The sequence below is a fragment of the Dromiciops gliroides genome, chromosome X (genome assembly GCF_019393635.1).
Source record: "Dromiciops gliroides isolate mDroGli1 chromosome X, mDroGli1.pri, whole genome shotgun sequence".
Classification (NCBI taxonomy): domain Eukaryota; kingdom Metazoa; phylum Chordata; class Mammalia; order Microbiotheria; family Microbiotheriidae; genus Dromiciops; species Dromiciops gliroides.
This window is the reverse complement of record NC_057867.1, coordinates 3,384,850-3,409,492: the sequence shown is the minus strand read 5'-3', so window position 1 is coordinate 3,409,492 and position 24,643 is coordinate 3,384,850. Positions and strand designations below refer to the sequence as shown.

General features: G+C 40.7%; 1 protein-coding gene across 1 annotated transcript in view; it reads right to left on the bottom strand.

The window, feature by feature from the left end:
- The window catches only part of GCNA (germ cell nuclear acidic peptidase), a 39,478-nt gene extending 14,960 nt beyond the window's left edge, over positions 1 to 24,518 (bottom strand). The window contains exons 1-5 of the mRNA XM_043974540.1: positions 23,961 to 24,518; positions 16,964 to 17,027; positions 8,968 to 9,011; positions 6,661 to 6,724; positions 5,852 to 5,919 (exon numbers count right to left, since the gene is read on the bottom strand). Of these exons, the coding sequence (XP_043830475.1) occupies positions 5,852 to 5,919; positions 6,661 to 6,724; positions 8,968 to 9,011; positions 16,964 to 17,027; positions 23,961 to 24,003 (283 nt within the window). The 5' untranslated portion in view covers positions 24,004 to 24,518. The remainder of the gene's footprint in view (positions 1 to 5,851; positions 5,920 to 6,660; positions 6,725 to 8,967; positions 9,012 to 16,963; positions 17,028 to 23,960) is intronic.
- Between the last annotated feature and the right edge of the window lie 125 nt (positions 24,519 to 24,643).

The following is a 24,643-nucleotide window of genomic DNA, read 5'->3' as shown; positions in this document are numbered from 1 at the left end:
TGGAAGATAGTATGGCATCTTACACCTTTTACTAAAATAAGGTCAAAATGGGGGCAGCTAGGTGGCACAGTGGATAAAGCACCGGCCCTGGATTCAGGAGGACCTGAGTTCAAATCCGGCCTCAGACACACTTAACACTTACTAGCTGTGTGACCCTGGGCAAGTCACTTAACCCCAATTGCCTCACTTAAAAAAAAAAAGTCAAAATGGGTACATGATTTAGACATAAAAGGTGATACCATAGGTAAATTAGGAGAGGAAGGAGTAGTTTACCTCTCAGATCTATGGAGAGGAGAACAGTTTATGACCAAACAAGAGATAGAGAATATTATGAAATGCAAAATGGATGGTTTTGATTACATTAAATTAAAAAGGTTTTGTACAAACAGAATCAATGCACCCAAAATTAGAAGGGATGCAGAAAGCTGGGAAACAATTTTTATAGCCAGTATTTTTTTTTTTTTTGGTCTTAATGTCCTTTATTTCTTAGGAGGCTCTTCATGAATGAATAAATAAAACATTTATTAAGCGCTTACTATGTGCAAAGCAGAGTGCTGAGCACGCTGGGGATACAAAGAGAAAAGACAGTTCCTGCTCTCAAGGAGCTCACATTATAATGCACCAAGCAATATATATGGAAGATTTCAGCTGCAAGTGGGATGGAAAGGCTCTGTGATCCATAAAACGCAGCAGCAAAGCAGATAGGAATGCCTCTTTGTCACTTCTATTGATAATAAAATCTTATCAATGTCTGATGTTAAACCATTTGACAGTGCCAAGGACTCAGGTAGCAAAAACTTTCTTTTCTGGGTCTTTAACAGCTGTGGTTATAGCACATTTAGGAGCAGTTGATGGGCTAGCTAGTCACAGGAATTGCTTCTCAGTATGATGGCTAAGGGCACTCTATTCCTTAAAATGGAAAATGTTAAGGTCTTAGGCTGTCCCCATCAGAGTATGAGGGAAAATGGTGGTCAAGGTGGTGGTGGTGGTAGTTTGATTTGCCTGCCAGATGTTATTTCCTGTCTCTCCTTCAGAATGGCTTGCTATTTAAATAGCTAGACTGGTTTTCCTGCCCTGTGGGTGGCAACTGGTTGGCTGTCAGTGGGGAAGGCTGCCCCCTTTTCCAAAGGAGCTGATTCCACAAATGATGGCTGTGAGGACTGGGCTGGAGACAACACTAATGGTCAGGGTGGAGATGCTATCACACGTACAGCTACTATGCCCATCTGCCTCTTGATGGCAGTTGGTCAGCAGTCGTTGCTGCTAGAGCTAGGCTAAACTGGCTTTTGTGGGACATGGCATCTCCGCTGGATAGATGTATAGCCAGTATTTCTGATAAAGGCCTCATTTCTAAAATATATAAGGGAACTAAATCAAATTTATAAGAATCCAAGTCATTCCCCAATTGAGAAATGGTCAAAGGATATGAACAGGCAGTTTTCTGAGGAAGAAATCAAAGCTATCTATTGCCATATGAAAAGATGCTCTAAATCACTATTTATTAGAGAAATGCAAATTAAAACAACCCTGACATACCACCTGATAGCTATCAGATTGGCTAATATGACAAAAAAGGAAAATAATAAATGTTGGAGAAACTGTGGAAAAATTGGAACACTAATGCATTGTTGGTGGAGCTGTGAACTGATCCAACCATTCTGGAGAGCAATTTGGAACTATGCCCAAAGGGCTATAAAGCTGTGTATGCCCTTTGACCCAGCAATACCACTATTAGGTCTTTTTCCCAAAGAGATCATTGAAAAGGGAAAAGGACCCACATGTACAAAAATATTTATAGCTGCTCTTTTTGTGGTGGCAAGGAATTGGAAATTGAGGGGATGCTCATCAATTGGGGAATGGCTGAACAAGCTGTGGTATATGAATGTAATAGAATACTATTGTGCTGTAAGAAACGATGAACAGACAGATTTCAGAGAAACCTGGAAAGACTTACATGAACTGATGATGAGTGAGATGAGCAAAACCAGGAAAGCATTGTAAATAGTATCAACAACATTGTGTGCTGATCAACTGTGATAGACTTGACTCTTCTCAGCAATACAATGGTCCAAGATAGTCCAATGGAAAATACTCTCCAAATCCAGAAAAAAAGAACTGTGGCATCTAGATGCAGATTGAACCATACTATTTCTATTTTTTTTGGTTTTGTTTTTCTCAGGTTTTTCCTTTTTTCTCTGATTCTTCTTTCACAGCATGACTAATGCAGAAATATGTTTAATGTGATTGTACATATATAACCTAAATCAGATTGCTTGCTGTCTTGGGAACAGGGGAGGAAGGGGAGGGAGGGAGAAAAATTGGAAATTGGAAATCTTATTTAAAAAAAAAATGTTGAAAACTATCTCTACATGTAACTGGAAAATAATAAAATACTTTTATGGAAAAAAAAAGAAGTCACTTACTGTCATTGTCAGTTGCCTACTAACATTAAAATTGGCGCACTTGTTTGTCACAACACAGGGCTATGTGTTCAAGAAGGAACATCTATCAGACACCGGACTATCCAGATAGGGCCTCCAGATAGTCACATTAGGGTAAGCTCCCTAATAACCAGTCACCAAGATAGCTTTCCTCCATTAGGCCAAAAGTAATAGTACACTAGATCACACGATAGGTCACACGATGGGCTGGGGGGGAGGGGGGATCATCGCAAGGTGATAGGAATGTTTCTATAATGGGAATGGACCTCAGAGGTGATCTATTTCTTTTTTTTTTTTTTTTTAGTGAGGCAATTGGGGTTAAGTGACTTTCCCAGGGTCACACAGCTAGTAAGTGTTAAGTGTCTGAGGCCGGATTTGAACTCAGGTACTCCTGACTCCAGGGCCGGTGCTCTATCCACTGCGCCACCTAGCTGCCCCAAGGTGATGTATTTCAATCTGCACCTGAACCGGATTTTCCTCTACAACATTCCCAAGAAATGGTCACTCACTTAAAGATTCTCTAGTGCTAGAGACCCCATAACCTCCTAAGGTATCCCATTCCACTTTTGGACAGCTCCGTTGAAAAAAAGTGCTCTGCTCTGTCCCAAAGAAGGGCTTGGGAAAAAGGGAGAGACATGATATTTGTGTGGGATTCCAAACAAGATGCATATAGACAGGAATCAATGTGTGTGGAGTATAAATAATGGTGGATTAAGATTCATACCAGCTCTGACCTCTTTGAACCTCAGTTTCTTCATCAATAAAATAAAGGTAATTCGTGTGAGTGGAATGGAAAAATCCATGCACCAAGTGCTTTATAAATAATTTACTTAAAAAGTCACCAAAGTGGGCAGCTAGATGGTGCAGTGGTTAAAGCACCGCCCCTGGATTCAGGAGTACCTGAGTTCAAATCCGGCCTCAGACACTTAACACTTACTAGCTGTGTGACCCTGGGCAAGTCACTTAATCCCCATTGCCCCACAAAAAAAAACAAAAACAAAAACAAAAACAAAAAGTCACCAAAGGAACTACGAAAATGCAGGTACATTAATGTACTGCTGGTGGAACTGTGAACTGGTGTATTCATTCTGACAGGCAATTTTGAACTATGTCCCCAAAAGTTAACAAAATTGTGCATACTCTTTGACCCAGAAATACCTCTACTAGGCCTAGACCCCAGAGATCAAAGACGACATGGATTCATAAGTACAAAAAGGCGTATAGCAAAGAATTGGGAACCAAAGGGGGGTACCCATCGATTAATGAATGACTAAACAAACCATGGTATATGAATGTGGTGGAATATTATCATGCCATAAGAAATGGCAAAAGAATGGTGTCAAAGAAGCCTCTGTACAAACCGATGCAAAGTAATGGGAGCAGAACCAGGCAATTTCTACAGTAACAACATACAAGTTTGAAAGAGTCACAAAGCTGGGCAGACCTTTTGACTCAGTGATACCACTACTAGGCCTAGAGAGATCAAAGAAAGAGAACAAGGACCCATAAACAAGTACAAAAATATTTCTAGCAGTTCCTTTTGGTTACAGCCAAGACTTGAATACTGGAGGAATAGCTGAACAAATGATATCGCCATGTTAATGGAATAGTATTCTACCACCAGATATGGAAAAGGGGCAGCTTCAGAGAAACATGGAAAGACTAATCCAAGGTGAAGTGAGCAGAACCAGGAGAAGCGTTTACACAATAACAATAGCAAAGCCAAGAGAAACAGCTTTAGGACTTCAGAACTCTGGCCATGATTCCAGAGGATGGATTCAGAGTGCAGGGTGAGACATACCTGTGGACATGGCCAATGTGCTCATTTTTTTTTTTGCTTCAATGTGCCCAGTTGTTATAAGAGTTTTTCTTTTTTTCCCAATGTGGATAGGTGAGTAGGAAGATGAGAGTTAGGGATAGGGCTGGCCTGACCCCCAGGAAAAAAAAGAAAAGAAAAAGAGGGTCATTGACGCATTTTTTGGAGAACAAAGATAAGAATGGAAGAAAAGCCAAAAAGAAACAAAGCTTATCAGAACAACTTTGAATGTTAATGTGTTATATAGCTTGCTTTTCCTTTTAAGTATATATCACAAATATTTGCAATTTCATGTACAAGCCTCTTTTTCTGTTCTATTTTGTATATGGAAATGCTCATTTTATTTGGAGATAGTTAAATTCTTAATAAAAAAATTAAATGGGGGGGAAAGGAACTTCTGCTGTTATGAGAAACCTGAAGTCATCAATTTGACTCCTCCACTTCCTCTGCAGCTCCCAATGATGGCTGAGGGAAGAGTTCATGACCAAACGAGGGACAGAAAGGATCACAGAAGAGAAAATGGACAATTTTGATTGCATAGAACTATGAAAATTTTGCACAAACAAAACCAATGCACTTAAAAAGAGAAATCGTTAATTGAGGGGGAAAATTCTTGCAAAAAATTTCTCAGATAAAGGTTTCTTATTCAAGATATATAAGAAATGGATTCAAATTTTTAAGAACAAAAGCCATTATCTAACAGATGGCTAAAGGATATGACCTAGCATTTCTCAAAGGAACAAATATGAAAAAATGCTTCAAGTCACAAATAATTAGGAAAATGCAAATCAAAGCAACTCTGAGGTTCTACATCACACCCATCAGAATGGAAAAGATGACAACAAAAGGGAAATGACCAATGTTGGTAAGGCTGCAGGAAAATAGGTACATTTGTGCAGTGTCACTAGAGCTGTGAATTGGTGCAATCGTTTTTTGAAAGCAATTTGGAACTATTCTCAAGAAGTCACTAAATGGCATACACTTTGCCCTCACAGAACTTAAAATACAACTATTAGGTCTAGACCTCAAAGAGATCAAAGAAAAAGGAAAAGGACCAATAAGTATAAAAATATCTGGAGCACCTTGTTTTGTTATACAAAAAAAAAACCCTGGAAACTGAGGAAATGCCTATCAGATTAAAAATAACTGAACAAATTATGGTACATGAATGTAATGGAAGAAAACTGTACCAGAAGAAATGGCATGGGGGAGTTTCAGAGAAACTGGGCAAGATATGTTTGGGGCAGAGCATAACATGTACACTGCAGTGAAGGAGGCAGAGGATGGACAATGGAAAAGCCCTGGCACTCTCCCCACAGGGTGGCATCTGTGGCACTTCTGAAAAGCTGTGTGTCTGCTTAAGGACCTCAGCCTTTTCTTTTTCTTTTTTTTTTTTAGTGAGGCAATTGGGGTTAAGTGACTTGCCCAGGGTCACACAGCTAGTAAGTGTTGTCTGAGGTCGGATTTGAACTCAGGTCCTCCTGACTTGAGGGCCGGTGCTCTATCCACTGTGCCACCTAGCTGCCCCGACCCCAGCCTATTCTGACCTTGCTCTAAGTTGAATGTGTCTAAGGAGGGTTTAGAGACCACTTGCCTTTTGGCTTTTCTCCAGATAGTTTTCTTTTCACCGATTCATCACTGGAGCTGGTAGCTTCATCACTTCTGCAAAGCAGTACAGAGAACTGGTCAGGCAAAGAGGGAAGGGCAAGTTCCAGGCCTGGCACAAATGTAAATGCAACTTTCCTTTAACCCAATTATCCATAAGAGCCCAAAGTTTACTGGCTACCCATAAGCCAGTAATACTGTTCATAAGCTACTGAGTCAGTTCTGGGTGCAACATTTCAGGATGAAAACTTACAGAATCTGGAAAAGGGCAACTGGGACAAGGAAGGGAGATCAAGACCATGCCATAGAAATATCAGTTGAAAGAGTCATGGATGTTTGGCCTGGAGAAGAGAAGGCATGATCACTGTCTTCAAGCACATGAAGGTCTGTTACATGGGGAGACAGATTTAGGTCTGATAGGAAAAACACTCTCACAATGAGAACTCTCCAAAAAGCAAGATTCCGTTACCTCAGGAGGAGGCCCATTTGGTGAGTATATCAGACTGTGGATTCATTTCAGGTGTGGGTTGGACCTGATGCAGCTGAAGGGCCTTCCGACTCCTCGTTTATATTCTGCACTAAGAAATCATCTTAGAATCATGCAAGGTTAGAGCTGGAAGGGACTTGAGAGATCATCTACACATGAGAAAACTGAGGCCGAGGGAGGGAAAGTGACCTGCCCAAGGTCACAATGCTTGTAAACATTTCAGGTTGGAGTCAAACCTACAGCTTCCGAACTCCAAATCCACTACACATGTTGCCCATTAAAAAAGTCCTTTTCATAATTCTCATACTCACTGGTCGTTTCTTTTCTCCCAGCATGAACATGAAGAGATCTTTGGAGTTTTTGCCTGGGACAACACTAAATCATAAAGAAGGAAACATTAAGGATTAGAGAGCAGGTTATGTTTATTTTTTATTTTTTTAATCATAAAAGTATTTTTTTTATTTTCCAGTTACATGTAAAGATAGTTTTCAACATTTGTTTTCATAAGATTTCTAGTTTCCCTCCCCCCCTCCCCAAGACAGCAAGCAATCTGATATGGGTTATGTACATACAGTCACATTAAACAGATTTCTGCATTAGTCATGTTGTGAAAGAAGAATCAGAACAAAAGGGAAAACCTCAAAAAAGAAAAAAACAAATAAAAAAGAAGTAGAAAAAGTATGGTTCAATCTGCATTCAGATTCCCCAGGGTTTTGTTTTTTTCTGGATGTGGAGAGCATTCTCCATCATGAGTCCTTCGGGATTGTCTTGGATCACTTTCTTGCTGAGAAGAGCCAAGTCGATTATCACAGCTGATCATCACACAATGTTGCTGTTACTGTGTACAAATGTTCTCCTGGTTCTGCTCCCTTCACTCAGCATCAGTCCACTTAAGGGGCAGGTTAAATTTAAAAAGTGGCAGCTTAGGGGGCAGCTGGTGGCTCAGTGGATAAAGCACCGGCCCTGGATTCAGGAGAACCTGGATTCAAATCCAGCCTCAGATACTTGACACTGTGAAATTTAAAATTGGATATTAGATCATAAATCTCCCCTACTTAACTTTTCCCTTAATTTATCTCCCAGACTAGTAAATGGAAGAAGCTTCTGGTTTTCTAGATAGAGCCTTTATTGTATATAAGGTGTTGTTGATTAGAAGGATAGGAAAGTAGAAATACAGTACAAATCGTCTTAAATCTAGGCTTAGTCTATATTTCTTATAAAAACTCACCAAACCAAAAAGGCCACCTTTGGAGTGAGGGAGACCGTCTGTGCCGCGCCGCCAGGAGTCCCGCCAAGCAGGCAAAAAAGCCTACTCTCGTTCTCTCCACCCCGGAAGTCAAAAAACCCGGCAGGCAGTCTGACATGCGCAGCAGGCGGACTGTACCCGGCAGGCAGTCTGACATGCGCAGCAGGCGGACTGTTCATCTCCTCCCCAAAAGGGTGGTCCTTGAAAAACTGGCGTCTTTCAGTTATCCTAACCGACTGTTAAAAACTTTCATATTTTACCATATTTCCCCCCTTTGCTTCCTCAAGAAATGGAATGTTTCCTTGATGGAACAGTAAAAAGAATATAATAACTTCTGCTGACTAATAATATGCGAACAACAATACAGAAAAGGAAGAGAGGAAAGTTTTGTCCAGAGGGGCGATTTTTTTTCTTTCCTCATGAACCGACGCTTTGACATTAGTCTTGCAAAGGGAGAGCCTCTGCAGAGAGTACATGTTACAGATAGTATATAACAGAAAGGAGATAGTAAAAGCTAATAAAGCAAAACAGTTCATATAAAGTCTCTGAGTTCTCTTGTCTTCTTGAAGTGGTAAGATGTCATCAGGAGGAAACTGGATTCTGGTCTGGAAAACTGGATTCTGGACTCTGGTCTGGATTCTGGACTCTGGTTGAGAAGGGAGCTAGAAATGTGCTCTCCCTTTAATAGATAGGAATCTAGGCCTTTCTCTCTCTCTTTACCAAATTCTTATTCTCCTTAATAAATGCTTAAAAGTCTAACTCTTGCTAAAGCTTGTAATTGATTGGCGACCACTCATTAGATATTTTAGACAGACTAGCTAGAATTTTAACCCTTAACAGCAGGCAGTCTGACATGCGCAGCAGGCGGACTGTTCATCTCCTCCCCAAAAGGGTGGTCCTTGAAAAACTGGCGTCTTTCAGTTATCCTAACCGACTGTTAAAAACTTTCATATTTTACCACAACACTTACTAGCTGTGTGACCCTGGGCAAGTCACTTAACCCTCACTGCCCTGAATAAAACCAAAAAACCCCAAAACAAAACAAAAAGTGACAGCCTAGCAAAATAGGGTCATACAATAGCCAGAGGACCCTGGCACTGGAGAAACCACAGGGCCCAGCTGCCCATCATGTGCTAGTCCTCAGGAAAAGCAGAAAGAAAGAAGGAAAGAAAGGTAAGGGACCCAGGAGCAAAAAGGAGAGCAAAGACACTTCAGAATGGCTCATTTCTAACAATATGGTAATAAGCATCATGGAGTTTACCTGCACGGGGTGACTAACCTACAGTTATTTTGTGCTAAATCTCTCCACATGGCAGCTCAACCTGATCTACAATGAAAATGTAAATGATAGTTTGGAACAGGCTCTACTTACCCGTTTCAAACTCTTCATCACTGCTGGATTCCCAAACTGCAGGACTGAAAAGATAAAAAGGGAGGTGTTAAAACAGGTGTTTATATGCCTTCTAGGGCCATCAACACCATGTGCATTCAAATGGATTATAAGCATCATTGTTCTTCGTCCAGAAATAAAGGAGGTTTCTTGGCCCTTCAACATATGATTAAGACCATAACAGGGAGGCTAAAGAAACGAGAAGTGAGAGGTCCAATCAGGCTTCCCCCATGGGATCTTAACTTCCTCATTTCATTAAGCTCTTCACAATTGGTTTTATGATCCTGGAAAATGTCTAGATTAGGGATTTAATCTGAAGACTGAGAAAGACATCACAAGCAGAGAGGTCGGAGGACATCACTTACATGATACTTGTGAAAACCAAAAGAATATACACCAAGAGGGTAGTCAGCTTTTCCTCTCCAAGAAGCCATGGTCTTTGTGAGGGTCATTTGTGACAGACAATAGTCATGTCCACCGTGAGCTAACAAACACTGTCCTAGTTGGGACAAGAACCTGGAAAGAAACTTAGAAATCCTCTGGTCTATTTAATTATGGGTCTAGTCCGATTTCTGTCTTGTGAGAAAACGTGAATCCATTGTGGGAATTGGGAAAAGCTTTTGTTGTATTGTTTGAACCTAGCCCTGAGAGGGTGGGAAGCTGGACCACCTCTACCTACCATTTAGACACTCTTAACTAAGGCCCTAGGTTAATGCTACCTGGAAACCCAGTCAGATCTGAAGATCGATACAATGAATTTTCTCAATTATACAAACTCATACATCTTATCTGAAAAAAGCAGTTATTGTTTCCATGTTCCTTTGATTAAATACAAATACTGGAGGTACTGACTCTCTGACTGGCAAACTGGCCTTCTATAAAAGGCACAAACAGTATCCCCACCCTCAAGGAGCTCACATTCTTTTTTTTATACTATATTTTTTCCAATTACATGCAAAGACAATGTTTAACATTCTCTTTTCTAAAAAAAAAAAAATTGACTTCCAATACACTATTGGTGGAGTTGTGAATTGATCCAACCATTCTGGAGAACAATTTGGAACTATGCCCAAAGGGCTAGAGAACTGTGCATACCCTTTGATCCAGCAGTACCACTGCTAGGCTTATATCCCAAAGACATTCCCCAAAAGAGAAAGAGACCTATTTGTACAAAAATATTTCTAGCAGCTCTTTTTGTGGTAGCTAAGAATTGGAAATCAAAGGAATGTCCATCAATTGGAAATGGCTAAACAAGCTGTGGTATATGGTGATGGAATTATGCTATAAGAAATGACAAGCAGGATGATTTCAGAAAGGCCTAGAAAGACTTGTATGAACTGATGTATAGTGAAGTGAGCAGAACCAAGAGAACAATGTGCACAGAGAGAGCAATACTGTTTGATGAAGAACTGTGAATGACTTGACTATTCTCAACAATACAATGATCCAAGGCAATCCCAAAGCACTAGTGATGAACCATACCACCTCCAAAGAAAGAACTGATATTGATGGAACAGACTGAAGCATGCTATTTTTCCCTTTTTTCATTTTTTTCTTGTACAAAATGACAAATATGGTAATGTTTTACATAATCATACATGTATAACCCACATATGATTGTTTGCCACCTCAGGGAGGGGAGGAAGGGAAAGAGGGATAAAAATTGGAACCCAAAACTCTAAATAAAAATCTTTATTATAAAAAAACCCCATATTTCCATATTAGTCATAGCGTGAGAGAAGAAACACACAAAAGGTTAAAAAAAAAACAACACAAAAAAATAAACAAAATTAAAATAGTATGCTTCCATTTGCATTCAGACTACATCAGTTCTTTTTCTGGATGTGGAGAGCATTTTCCATCATGAGTCCTTTCGAATTGTCTTGGATCATTGTATTGCTGAGAAAACCTAAGTTATTAATAGTTGGTCATCTCATGATGCTGTTACTATGTATGACTTTCTCCTAGTTCTACTCGCTGCACTATGCATCAGTACATGTAAGTCTGCGGAGTTTTCTGAAATTATTGTGCTTGTTATTTCTTATAGAACAACAGTATTCCATTACATTCATATGCCACAACTTATTTAGCCATGCCCCAATTGATGTTCATCCCCTCAATTTCCTTTTTTCTTTTCTTTTCTTTTTTTTGTAGGACAATGAGGGTTAAGTGACTTGCCCAAGGTCACACAGCTAGTAAGTGTCAAGTGTCTGAGGCCAGATTTGAACTCAGGTCCTCCTGAGTCCATTCCCTCAATTTCCAATTCTTTGCCACTACAAAAAAAGAGCTACTGGGGGCAGCTAGGTAGCGCAGTAGATAAAGCACCAGCCCTGGATTCAGGAGGATCTGAGTTCAAATCCAGCCTGAGACACTTGACACTTACTAGCTGTGTGACCCTGGGGAAGTCACTTAACCCCCATTGCCCCATCAAATATATATATAAAATACAGAGAGAGAGAGAGAGAGAGAGAGAGAGAGAGAGAGAGAGAGAGAGAGCGAGAGAGCGAGCTGCTATACATATTTTTGTATGTGGGTCCTTTCCCTTTTTCTTTGATCTCCTTGGGATACAGACCTAGTAGTGGTATGGCTGGGTCAAAGAGTATGCAGGGTTTTATAGCCCTTTGGGCATAGTTCCTAATTGCTCTCCAGAACAGTTGGATCAGTTCACAACTCCACCAACAGTGCATTAGTGTCCCAATTTTCCCACATCCTCAGCAATATTTATCATTTTCCTTTTCTGTCATATTACCCAATCTGATAAGTATGAGGTGGTACCTCAGAGGTGTTTTAATTTTCATTTCTCTAGTCAAAAGTGATTTAAAACATTTTTTCATTTGACTATAGATAGCTTTGATTTCTTCTTCTGAAAACTGCCTGTTCATATCAATTGGGGAATGATTTGTATTCTTATAAATTTGACTCAGTTCTATATATATTTGAGAAATGAGGCCTTTATCAAAGACACTTTCTGTAAAAAAAAAAAAGTTTCTCAGCTTTCTGTTTTCCTTCTGATCTTGATTGCACTGGTTTTGTTTGTGCAAAACCTTTCTAATTTCATATAATCAAAATTATCCAATTTACTACCTGTAATGTTCTCAATCTCTTATTTGGTCACAAGTTCTTCCCTTCTCCATAAATCAGACAGGTAAACTATTCCTTACTCTCCTAATTTATTACATCACCCTTTATGTTTAAATGAACAGAACATCAAAGCTGGAAGGAAGCTATCATTTCCTCTTACTCTCTCATTTTACAGAGGAGGAAACAGACATTGAGAGATAAAATGGTGTGACCAAAGTTACAGAGCCAGGATTAGAACTCTAGACTTCTGACCATAGGTGCAAAGCACAAACTTTCAGATCTGCTATGGTTTGGCTTTATAGTTTAGACATTTATGCTTACAACGAGCCAGGCACATATATGCTTACAATGTGCCAGGTACTGTGCCAAGTGTTGAGAATACAAATACAAGCAAAAAGGATAAAAAAAACCATCCAAATACAAGCAAAAAGGAAGGCAAGCCTTGCCCTATGGAACTTATATCCTAACAGGGAAGACAACACATTAAAAGGAAGCTGAAAAGCTTGGTTGGGAGATTGGGAGGAGTATGATGAAGAAGTCCCAGAGGTGGGTAGCCTGGTGGGAAATGAAGAGAAGACCAATCTAGAACAGGAATTTTAGGAGAAGCCCTTCACCCTGTAGTCAGAAGGAGGGGCCCCAGGAGTAGAGGGTACTGATGAGGTCTAAAGTAATGCTCCAGGATGAAGAGGTTCCCAGGGTATAATAGGAAATGAAAGAGTCGGCCAGTTGTGAGGCTTCCAGCCCCAACACAGAAGGCAATCTGCCGGCTTAGGTATCTGCTACCCAACAGACCCAACTAAGCTAGGCCACTCCAGTAAGTACAATGAGCAAGCAGCTGAAGCCTCAGAGCAGAAAGCCAGTGACTGGGCTCCTGGCCCCAAGCAAAAGAAGCTTGGGTGGGGGCAGCTAGGTGGCGCAGTGGATAAAGCACCAGCCCTGGATTCAGGAGGACCTGAGTTCAAATCTGGCCTGACACTTGACACTTACTAGCTGTGTGACCCTGGACAAGTCACTTAACCCTCATTGCCAAGGAGAAGCAGCAGCTTGGGACAGTGCATGCTGTACTCCAGGAGCAAAACTCAACTTTAAAAAGCATGAAAGAGAATAAAATATTTATATGGGGGAAAAAAGAGCACAAGGAAAAAAAAAAAGCATGAAAGAGGCTAAAATGTGAATAAGAAATAGAAAAGAACCCTCACCATGGAAAATTACTATGGTGACAGAGAAGATCAAAACAAACTCAGAGGACAACAATGTCAAAACACCCACATGTGAAGCCTTAAAGGGGAAGAGGAATCGGTCTCAAGACCAAAAAGCAAAAAACAAAAAAAAAGGACCAAAAATCCCTCTAGAAAGAGCTCAAAAAGGACTTTATAAACCAAATAAGAAAGGTAGAAGAAAAATTGGGGAAAGAAATGAGAGTTATGCAAGAAAGAGTCAATAGCTTGGAAAAAGGAAAAAAATTGACTGAGGAAAACAACTCTTTAAAAAATGCAATTGGTCAAATGGAAAAAGAGGTACAAAAGCTGACTGGTGAAAATAATTCCTTAAGAATTAGAACTGGGCAGATGGAAGCTAATGACTCAATGGGAAAATAGGAAGAACTAAAGCAGAATATAAAAGTAGAAGAAAATGTAAAATACTTCTTCAGAAAAACAACAGACCTGGAAAATAGATCCAGGAGGGACAATCTAAGAATAACTGTATTACCTGAGGACCATGATCAAAAAAAAGAACCTAGACATTATCAAGGAGAACTGCCCCAATGTCTGAGAACCAGAGGGAAAAATAGTCATTGAAAGAATCACCTCCTGATCACCTCCTGAAAGAGACCCCAAGAGGAAAACTCCAAGGAATATCATAGCCAAATTCCAGAATTATCACATATAGGAGAAAATACTGCAAGCAACCAGAAAGAAACTTTAAATATCAAGGAACAATAATCAGGACCACACAGGATCTGGCAGCTTCAATGTTAAAAGATCGGAGGGGGGCAGCTAGGTGGCCCTGGATTCAGGAGGACCTGAGTTCAAATACAGCCTCAGACACTTAACACTTACTAGCTGTGTGACCCTGGGCAAGTCACTTAACCCCAGTTGCCTCCCTTAAAAAAAAAAAAGATCAGAGGGCTTGGAATATGATATTCCAGATAGCAAAAGAACTTGAATTACAACCAAGAATGTACTACCCAGCAAAATTAAGCACAATCTTTCAGGGGAAAAGATGGACATTTAATAAAATAAGAAACTTTAAAATTTTCCTAATGAAAAGCCCAGAACTGAACAGAAAATTCAATTTACAAATACAAGACTCAAGAGAAGTATGAAAAGGGAAAATGGGAGAAAAAAGAAAACATGTTATTTGATAAGGTTAAAATGTTTACATCCCTACATGGGAAGAAGATACTTGTGACTTTTGAGAGCTATATCTTTATTAAGGCAGATAGGAGTACCCACTTTCCAATACAAACATAGGAAATGAAAAATACAAGGAGTGTACAGAAACATGGAAAATTCTATACTCAATAATGCAAAGTGAACTGAAGCAGAATTAGAACACTGCAACATTTAAACTAGAAAACATAGACATGGATACAGCCATAAGGTACAGAAGACACCATATTGTTAATTATTGGAAAGGTGCCACTTTTGTTTGTGTATTTACTTTGTTTGGTTAAAAAAACAAGTACTTTTTGATAAAAGACCACATAAAATACAAATCAGGTTCATTCTGGCTTACTCTGCCACACAAAGGAACGTGAGTGACAGCAGGAAAGAGTAACTGTGTGTCCAAACATAAGTCACTGAATTGTTCTGAGCCCCAGGCTCCCCCATGAGCAAAACTGGATATCCCATCAGGTCCTGCTTTACTTACAAAGGAGTTCTGAGGGGCGGCTAGGTGGCGCAGTGGATAAAGCACTGGCCCTGGATTCAGGAGTTCCTGAGTTCAAATCCGGCCTCAGACACTTGACACTTACTAGCTGTGTGACCTTGGGCAAGTCACTTAACCCCCACTGCCCCGCAAAAAAAAAACAAAAAAAACAAAGGAGTTCTGAGGTTCAAAGGAAATCACTGTCAAGCACCCGGTAACTCTCAACAGGCTCTAGGAATGCCAGATAACATCATCATTAAAAGTTTTCCTAGAAATAAGCAGCCCTTCAAGAGTAAATCTGGTTCAACAGAATTGAATCCTGGCATTAATTTCAGTAAAATCAAGAAAACCTTCAAACAACAGGAGCAGCACCCACCGATTCCTTTTTTTCCCCTCCCAATGCTCCCATGTCAGTGCTAGAAATAGTTCATGTTATATCTGTTCAAATACTGTGTGGTAGGTAGCTAAGTAACAACTCCTGTTCCAAAGCCTCAATTCTCTTCAATGAGGTTTAGACTAGGTGGATTTTAAACTAGTGAGATAACAGTACCCAAAGTGAAGTCATTAATGGACTGAGATCATATTGGAAAGAAGTTTCCAGCAGCATGCCCCAATCATCTGCCCTTGACCCTATACTATCTGGACATTTGTATCCATAATTTAGAATGAATATAAAGCATTGCACGAAAAAAATGTCCACTTTACAAATATTAGATGGGAGAGGAATAACCAGTTCATCTGAAAAAGATATGGCTGTTTCAGAGATCGAAAGCTCAAGTCAAGAGTGTGAAATGGCTATCAGAAAAGCTTAACTTGAATGGCAGCTTAATGAGGCAGACATCGGGCCCATTGTTCTATGCCCTATTAAGACATCCAGAATACAGAGTTCAGCAGTGGATCTCACTTTAAGTAAGAGGCAGGCAACCAGAGAAGAAGGGACCTGACCAAAGTAAGTATGCAAGCTCAAAGTCAGCTTCCAAGGGTAGTGTTCAGTTCTATGCCACAATGAGTCTAGTACTTTCAATCCTTGTTAATTATTCCAACTCACAGAGCTAGGCAAAGGTCTGCATATCTCCAAATTACTCACAGTCCCCAATCTGTTTTCTGGATTTAAATGCAAATGTCAGTGCCTTATTTTCTAGGAATCCACTTTAAAGTAATAAAGTCATAATGAAAAGTACTGAATTCTGTCCAATTTCCCGATTTTGCTTCACCCCAAGATACTATCCCCTGGGAATGGCCGGTACTCACAGACCATAAAGGTCTGTCTTCCTTTTGGCCTTTGGAGAGCTGGGGCCAGTGATTAAGGTTGGTCCGACATCAGGTTTAGCTGCCTAAAATCTTGATTTATGAGAATGGCAATAAAATGGTAATTAAGCAAATTAGGGGATTATGAACTTAAGAGCAATGTTAGCAGATGGTTGAGAGAGTTCCCTAGCTAACCATATGCATCAATGAAAAATCTGTTTCCACAATTCAGGTGAAGTGCCGAAATTCACTTTGGAATTCAACAACATGTGCCAGGCTACAATCTGGGGATCCAGAGACAAAAAGGAAACAGTGCTTGCCCTCAACAAGGTGTGGGGAACAAAAACAATGTCCCGCCCCACCCCCACATCAGCTCCTGTGTTCAGGGAGGTTCCGGTGTATGTGGTAGATAGTGCTTTGAACCTCTCAAATCAAGTCTTGACTACTTGACAGTCTGGAGAAATAACCCTCAATCGGTTCAATTAGAGGATTCCAAGTTGGAAGGGGCATTGGCAATCACCCAGCCTGATCCCTCAGAAGAGCAAAGGGACTTCTTCATGACCAAACAGATAACAAAAAGTCAAATCCACGTCCCTGGACTCCGAGCCCAGGGCTCTAACATGCTGCCTCTGCGCTTCCTAGGGCGGCCATTTTGAAACTCCCTGTTAGTTCTCCCTGGTTCTTAGAGGAAATAACTGTTAGAGTAGCTCCAACAAGTTAAGAGCCAAACCACAGACATTAGCAGAACAGGAAGAAGAGTTTCCTAAAGTCTCCTTACTGGGTAGCCTTCTGTTTCCTCTCTTCTTGTCCCTCCGCTTGTCCCTCCTCAGCAGTGCTCACGTCTGTAGGAAAAACATAGGGTACACCTTTTAGGTGGTGATGGGAAGGCAGGGGAACAAGAAAAGGCAAGCTAGCTATAGTTGCCTCAGAACAGCTCCTCATTTGGGACCTCCCTGTCATATCTCAATCCTACTACATTCACAATAACCAGCAAAGTTATTCATATAAACAGGAACAGCTGGTACACATTTTCCCCTGGTCAAGTGACCATCACCTGGGAGAAAGAGGCTATCTACCATCTCCTCTCACTTAACATGTTGCACTCACTAGTGAACAAAAATTGCTGAGAAAACTGGAATAAGCCTGGAAGAAATTAGTTACAGATCAACACCCCATGCCATATAGCAAGATAAACTCTAAAGAGATACACGACATATAAAAAAGTTACATCACACATTAAAAGAACAACAAAGAAAACACCTTTTGCTAAGGTTGAAGATTAAAGACAATAAAATTAACAATTTTGATTACATAAATTTAGAAGCTTATGCAGAAGTAAAATCAATGTAGTTAAAAATCATGAGGGGCAGCTAGGTGGCAAACTGGATAGAGCACCAGCCCTGGATTCAGGAGGACCTGAGTTTAAATCCGGTCTGAGACACTTGACACTTACTAGCTGTGTTGACCCTGGGCAAGTCACTTAACCCTCAATGCCCCGCCAAAAAAATAAAATAAAAATCATGAGGGGAAAGGTTATTTGGAGAAAATACCTTTGGAACATGTTTTTCTGATAAAAGTCTTTTATCTAAGATATAGAAGGAACTGATTCCAATTTATTAAGAACAAGAACCATTCCCCAACTGACAAATGGTCAAAGCATATGAACAGGCAGCTCTCAAAGGAAGATATTCAAGCTATCAACACACAGCCAGATGGAAAAGATGACCCAAATCACTAATAATTAGAAGGAATATAAATTAAAGGAATTTTATGATCTACTACATAGTCATCATATTAGCAAGGATGACAAAAAATAGCAATATTGCCTCCAATATTGGCTGCAGGGGAAAAAAGGCACACTATTAGTAGAGCTGTGAATTGGTCCAGCCACTCAGGAAAGCAATTTGGAACCATGTCCATCAAGCTGGGCACATCCTTTGACCCAGTAGCCATTTCTACATCTAGACCACAAAAATATTAAAGAAGGAGGACCCATGAGTACAAAAGATATTTAGAACAGCTCTTTCTGTATCAGTAATTATGCCACTAAAGAATACCTTGAGCGATTTATAGCACACAAATGGAATGCAATATTATTACAACCTAAGAAAAAGCCAAACCTGGAAAGATGTGCATCAACTGATGCAAAGTGAAATGAGCAGAAATAGAACAATGTATACCACGACAATAAAATTAAAATGACAAATAACTTTGAAGGACTTAAGAACCAGTACAATAGCCAAACAGAAGCATGAATGATGAAGCATGGCCTCACCTCTTAAAATTAATTCAAGGTGCTGAATGAGACATTCATTTTTCTACATATGTGGCCAATGTGGAAATCTGCTTTGTTTGACTTTGCAATTCTGTTATAAAGGTTTTTTGTTTTGTTTTCCCTTTACCAAAAGTGTAAGGGAAAGGGAATATGGATTTCCCACCTTCACCCCTGCAAAAACAAAACAAATTAAAAACAATGAAGACCAAAAGAAAGCATTGACAAATCGGACAGATTTAAGTTACAGGTCAACTTAGATACTGTTGAAAATTAAATATAGTTTTTATCTGCCTGTCTCCTGCAAAAAAATTAATAAACAGATCAGAGAAATTAATTTTATACTATCTCCTACAAAAAAAACCCACAACAGATCAGATATCTCCTACAGGACAAAACCAGATCAAATAAGAGAAATTATTTTTCATAATTTCTCCTACAGGAAAAACCAGATCAGAGACAGACAGAAAAAACATAATACCAATTTATCTGTCCCAAGAAGAAAGAAACATGATCATGTGGAGACCCCCTCCTAAGAAGGGAGCTTGGAGGCTCCCTCTTTCTGAGGGTATAGAAGGGTTTTTTTGTTCATTGGTTACAAGTTGTTGTCAGTTACAGATCAACCCTTACAAATACTGTAACAAGAATGGATGTAATGCAAAGCAGTTTTAGAAGCACCATGATAAGATTACAGTGTTCCTTCCAAAAAGTGGTTTGGCAAGGATGAGGATGCCCAGATGTCCCCATAAGATAAGGACTTACTATCTTGAGAAAAGAAGTCACCAGGTAGGGACTTTTAGCTGCTATCTGGGTTCAGTTCGGAGTTCAGTTGAAGGACATTTTGTTCCTATTAACCCAGGGCTTCATAAAAAATACTTTTGGATAATAAGGCACCTCCATCAAATCCAGGTGATCCATACATTCATATTAACAGTACTTTAAAAGGGCAGCTAGGTGGCGCTGCAGTGGATAAAGCACCAGCACTGGATTCAGGAGGACCCGAGTTCAAATCCGAACTCGGACCCTTGATACTTACTAGCTGTGTGACCCTGGTCTTTCTTTTTTACCAGTGTGGAGGGGGGAAAGAGGTCAACTGAAAACAAAATTTAATTTTTAAAAAAGTGAAGAAGTCGGTTAAGGTCCTCTCCTGATTTAAATCTGAGTCTGCTTACTAGCTACAAGACCTTGGGCAAGTAGATTAACCTCTTGGGGTTTAACTTTATCACTAAAAAGGGATTAAAACCTGCCTTCCTACCTAGATTTGAGGCAAGAATTAAAATAAGTGTTTCTTTTTTTCCCATTTTATAGATGGGAAAATGATGTCTAGTGTATAACCTACATCAGATTGCTTGATGTCGTGGGGAGGGAGAGGGGAGAAGGGAGAGGAAACCAAAATCTTATTTTAAAATGAATGTTGATGGGAATCAATGGAAAAAAAATGTGAAGGAAGGTGGTCTGGTCTAGCAGTACCAGATATCAAACTGTAGTATAAAGCAGTAATTGATAACAATCTGGTACTGGCTAAGAAATAGAGAGATGGATCAGTGGAATAGAATAGGTACAAATTACACTATAGTAAATGACTATAGTAATCTAGTATATGAGAAACCCAAAGATCCAAGCTTTTGGAACAAAAACTCGTTATTTGACAAAAACTGCTGGGAAAACTGGAAAACAGTATGGCAGAAACTAGGTATAGACCAATACCTCACACCATATACTAAAATAAGGTCAAAATAGGTACATGATTTACACATAAAGAATGATACCATAAGCAATTAAGAGAGTATGGAATCATTAATCTGTCAGATTTATGGGCAGAGGAAGAATTTAGGACCAAAGAAAATATAGAGAGTAAAACAAAATGTAAAATAGATAATTTTGACTACATAAAATTTAAAAGATTTTGGACAAACAAAACTAATGTAAACAAGATTACAAGGGAAGCAGAAAACTGGGAAGGAATTTTTGAAATAAATATCTCTGGGGGCAGCTAGGTGGCACAGTGGATTCAGGAGGACCTGAGTTCAAATCCAGTCTCAGACACTTAATAGCTGTGTGACCCTGGGCAAGTCACTTTTAACCCCAATTGCCTCACCAAAAAGAAAAAAAAGAAAGAAATATCTCTGATAAAGGCCTAATTTCTATAGAGAACTGAGTGAAATTTATAAAAATACAGGTCATTCCCCAATTGATAAATGGTCAAAGGATATGAACAGGGAGTATTCAAAGAAATCAAAGCTATCTATAATCATATGAAAAAATGCTCTAGATCACTATTAATCAGAGAAATGCAAATTAAAACAACTCTGAGGTATCACCTCACATCTATCAGAGTGGCAAATATAACAAAATATAACAAAATATAACAAAAACAGAAAATATTGGATGTTGGAGGGAATTCTGGAGAGCAATTTGGAACTATGCCCAAAGGGCTAGAGAACTGAGCATATCCTCCACTGCTAGGCTTATATCCCGAAGATATTCCCCCCAAAAGAAAAATAGACCTATTTGTACAAAAATATTGATAGCAGCTCTTTTTGTGGTGGCTAAGAATTGGAAATCAAAGGAATGTCCATCCATCGGGGAATGGCTAAACAAGCTGTGGTATATGATGGTGATGGAATATTATTGTGCTATAAGAAATGACAAGCAGGATGATTTCAGAAAAGCCTGGAAAGACTTGTATGAACTGATGTATAATGAAGTGAGCAGAACCGAGAGAGCATTGTGCATAGAAACAGCAATACTGTTTGATGAAGAACTGTGAATGACTTTAACTATTCTCAGCAATACAATGATCCAAAATAATCCCAAAGGACTACTGATGAAACATACTATCCACCTCCAAAGAAACAATTGATATTGATGGAACACAGACTGAAGCAGGCTATTTTTCACCTTCTTTCATTTTTTTTCTTTTATTAAAGTTTTCTTATACAAAATGACTAATATGGTAACGCTTTACATAACCATACTTGTTTAACCTATATCTGATTTCTTACCACCTCAGGAAGGGGGGAGGGGAGAGAGTGAAGGAGGGACAAAATTGGAACTCAAAACTATAAATAAAAATACTTATTACTTGAAGAAAATAAAAATTTTAAAATGATTAGAAAAACAGGTGAAGTTGAAGACAGATGTTTCTCCCATAGCCTATTTGACATTAACTTATTTTGTATAATGTAATTTTTAAAGTAGGTCATCATAAGGTGTCTATACTATGAACATCTAGCACTGAGGAGCAAATTAAAGGTGGAATTAATTTTAACGGTTATTTTGTGTTCAAATAATCTAGTCCACATGCTGCATGTATAAAGTTTTAGCAGAAAGAATGTAAAGTGGCCATGGAACCCACATTTATTACATTTCTTAATGAATCAGAGGTCAGAATAAAATTCTATTCTTTGCATATAAATATTTTCAGATGGAAACTCAGAACCCATACATTTGGCTTTTTTCTTTTCAACTTAAAGTAGAAATTGAGTTTGTTGAAAAGAAATGTGCTTATTATTCTTATGAAATTAAATAAAGGGGCAGCTAGGTGTCGCAGTGGATAGAGCACCAGCCCTGGAGTCAAGAGGACCTGAGTTCAAATTCGACCTCAGACACTTACTAGCTGTGTGACCCTGGGCAAGTCACACACACAAAAAATTAAATAAATACCACTGAAGATTTTTTAAAATTAAATGAATGTTGAAAATTAGCTTTACCTGTAATTGGAAAAAATAAAATACAAAAAATTAAAAATTAAAAAAAAAAAAAGAAAATGATGTCTAGACCCAAATATAAATGGTTGGAGATTCTGTTTCTCCACCACACCTTCTTCCCTATAAAGCAACAAAGGCCATTAAACTGAGCTAATTAACAAAGGCCATTAAACTGAGGGTACCCTCAGAATGGACCTTCCCCAAAGTTATTTATATTGTCAAGCTCCGTGGAATTTCGGCATTGTTTCCCCCTTTTCCCTTCGTTCCTGATTCCTCCCTCGCCCCCCCCCATTGGTCCCCAAGCCTTTTGTCTAGTTCCAGCTGGCCTCCTAGCTATTCCTCACACAAGCCACGCCATCTCAGGCTCTAGGAATTTCATTGCCTGTCCCCCAAGCCTGGAGTGCTCCCCCTCCTTATCTCCATCCATCTCCTGACTTCCTTCAAGTCGGGGCCAAAAGCCGCCTGATCCCCAGCACACATTGTCTCCAGGTCATCTACAACTGATTCGGACGAAGTTTCCTGCTGTCTCCCCCATTAGCCTCCAAGTCCTTGAAAATAAAGCCGGTCTGGGGCAGCTGGGTGACGCAGTGGATAGAGCACCAGCCCTGGAGTCAGGAGTACCTGAGTTCAAATCCAACCTCAGACACTTAACACTTACTAGCTGTGTGACCCTGGGCAAGTCACTTAACTCCAATTGCCTCACTTTAAAAAAAAACTAAATACATAAATAAATAAAGCCAGTTGGTCCGCTGGGGGAGGTCGGGGGTCGGTTTGGGTTATATGCCAGACGATCAATTCTTTACTAACATTTAATATGATTTAATAATAATAAATGCTTACTGCCCCAAATGGGTGCAATAGCCATTAATTTATAAGTAGCAATGTTTTAGAAACCCCAGCCTAGTTCCTCAATAATTTAAACAGAAATAGCTAGTAGCCCCCAATATTTCAAATAACACATCAGCAAGACAAAGATCCAAGACAGACAATTCCAAAGGACTCGAGAAGGAAAATGCCCCACATCCAGAAAAAAGAACTGTGGAATCTGGATGCAGACTGAACCAGACTGTTTCTACTTTTTGGTCGGTTTTTTTTCCCCTTTATTGAGGTTTTTCCCTTTTGTTCTGATCGTTCTTTCACAACATGACCAATGAGGAAATATGTTTAATGTGATTGTTCGGATATAACCTATCATTGCTGGCTGTCTTGGGGAGGGAAGGAGAAAAATTTGGAACTCGAAGTCTTATGAAAATAAAGGTTGAAAACGATCTTTACATGTAACTGCAAAATAATAAAATACTTTTATGGGGAAAAGAGAAAAAGAAAAGAAAAGAGAGCCTATCTTTTATTTCTTTCTCTACGCCTGGCACACAGTAAGCACCTTACAAATGGTCACTGACTGCTTTGCTGAGGGACAAAAGACTGCGAGCCTATGGCAAGGTTCAAAGGAGAGAAGCCGGGCCCGGGCTCGCCCGGCGGGCGCTGAGGAGAGGAAAGCGCAGGGCCAGGGTCGCCCGAGGCGGGACGGGCCAACGCCTGCCTCCGCGTCTCTCCGCCCATCCTTCCCACCCCCTCCTTTCCCCGCTCGAGCCCTCCGCCTTCCCGCCTTCCCCCATTTCTCCCCGCCTTCCCCCCTTTCCCGCTTTCTCCCCCTTCCTCCCCTCCCCCCAGCCAACGCCTTGGCCGCCTTTCTCCCCTCCCACATCAGCCCTTTCTCGCTTTCTCCTCCCTCAGCCAGACCGGGCCCGCCCCTCGGAGGCGGAAGGAGGGACAGCCTCCGCTTCCCTTCTCACCTCGGGCGGCCGCCTCGGCCCCTCGGCCCAATACCCGCGCCATGGCTCGGCGAACTGCCTCGGCCCAGATCCCGAGGAGCGTCCACGGTCCGCCGCCGGGAAGGAGCCCTCACCAACGGCTGTCTGTCAACCGCCGCTCGTGCGGCCCGTTCGAATTTGCCGCGAGCTCGAGGCTCGCGCCACTTCCGGCGGCGCTGCAGGGACGGCGCAGCCCCACTTCCGGTGCTCCTTTACCAGAGCTGCGGGCGGCCTGTTCGAATTTGGCGCGGGCGCGGAGCTCGCGCCACTTCCGGCGGCACTGCCGGCTCGGCCCAACTCTACTTCCGGTGCCTCTTCAGGTCTCGATCTCGTGGGATCCCTGCCCGAACCCCCTTTTCTCTGGGCCTGCGTGCCAGGACCGGGGGAAAAGGGCCTAGCGCTCCACCCTAGTCGTAGCCGCCATCGTGCCCACTGCCCCCTCCACTTCCGTTCGAGCCCATCCAACACCCAAGCGCGGGAGATTTTACAGGGCCGCCCCTCCCTGCCTTCTCCTAGGGCGGGAGGGGCTCAGCCGTCACCTCAGCCACTGCCCTAGGGCGAGGGAACGCAGAAGGGGGCGGGGGGAGTGGAAACACGCAGGGGCCGGTGGGAAGCAACCAGAGGCGGAGGGGGGCGGGCGGAAAATTCCATAAAACCCCGGAGGC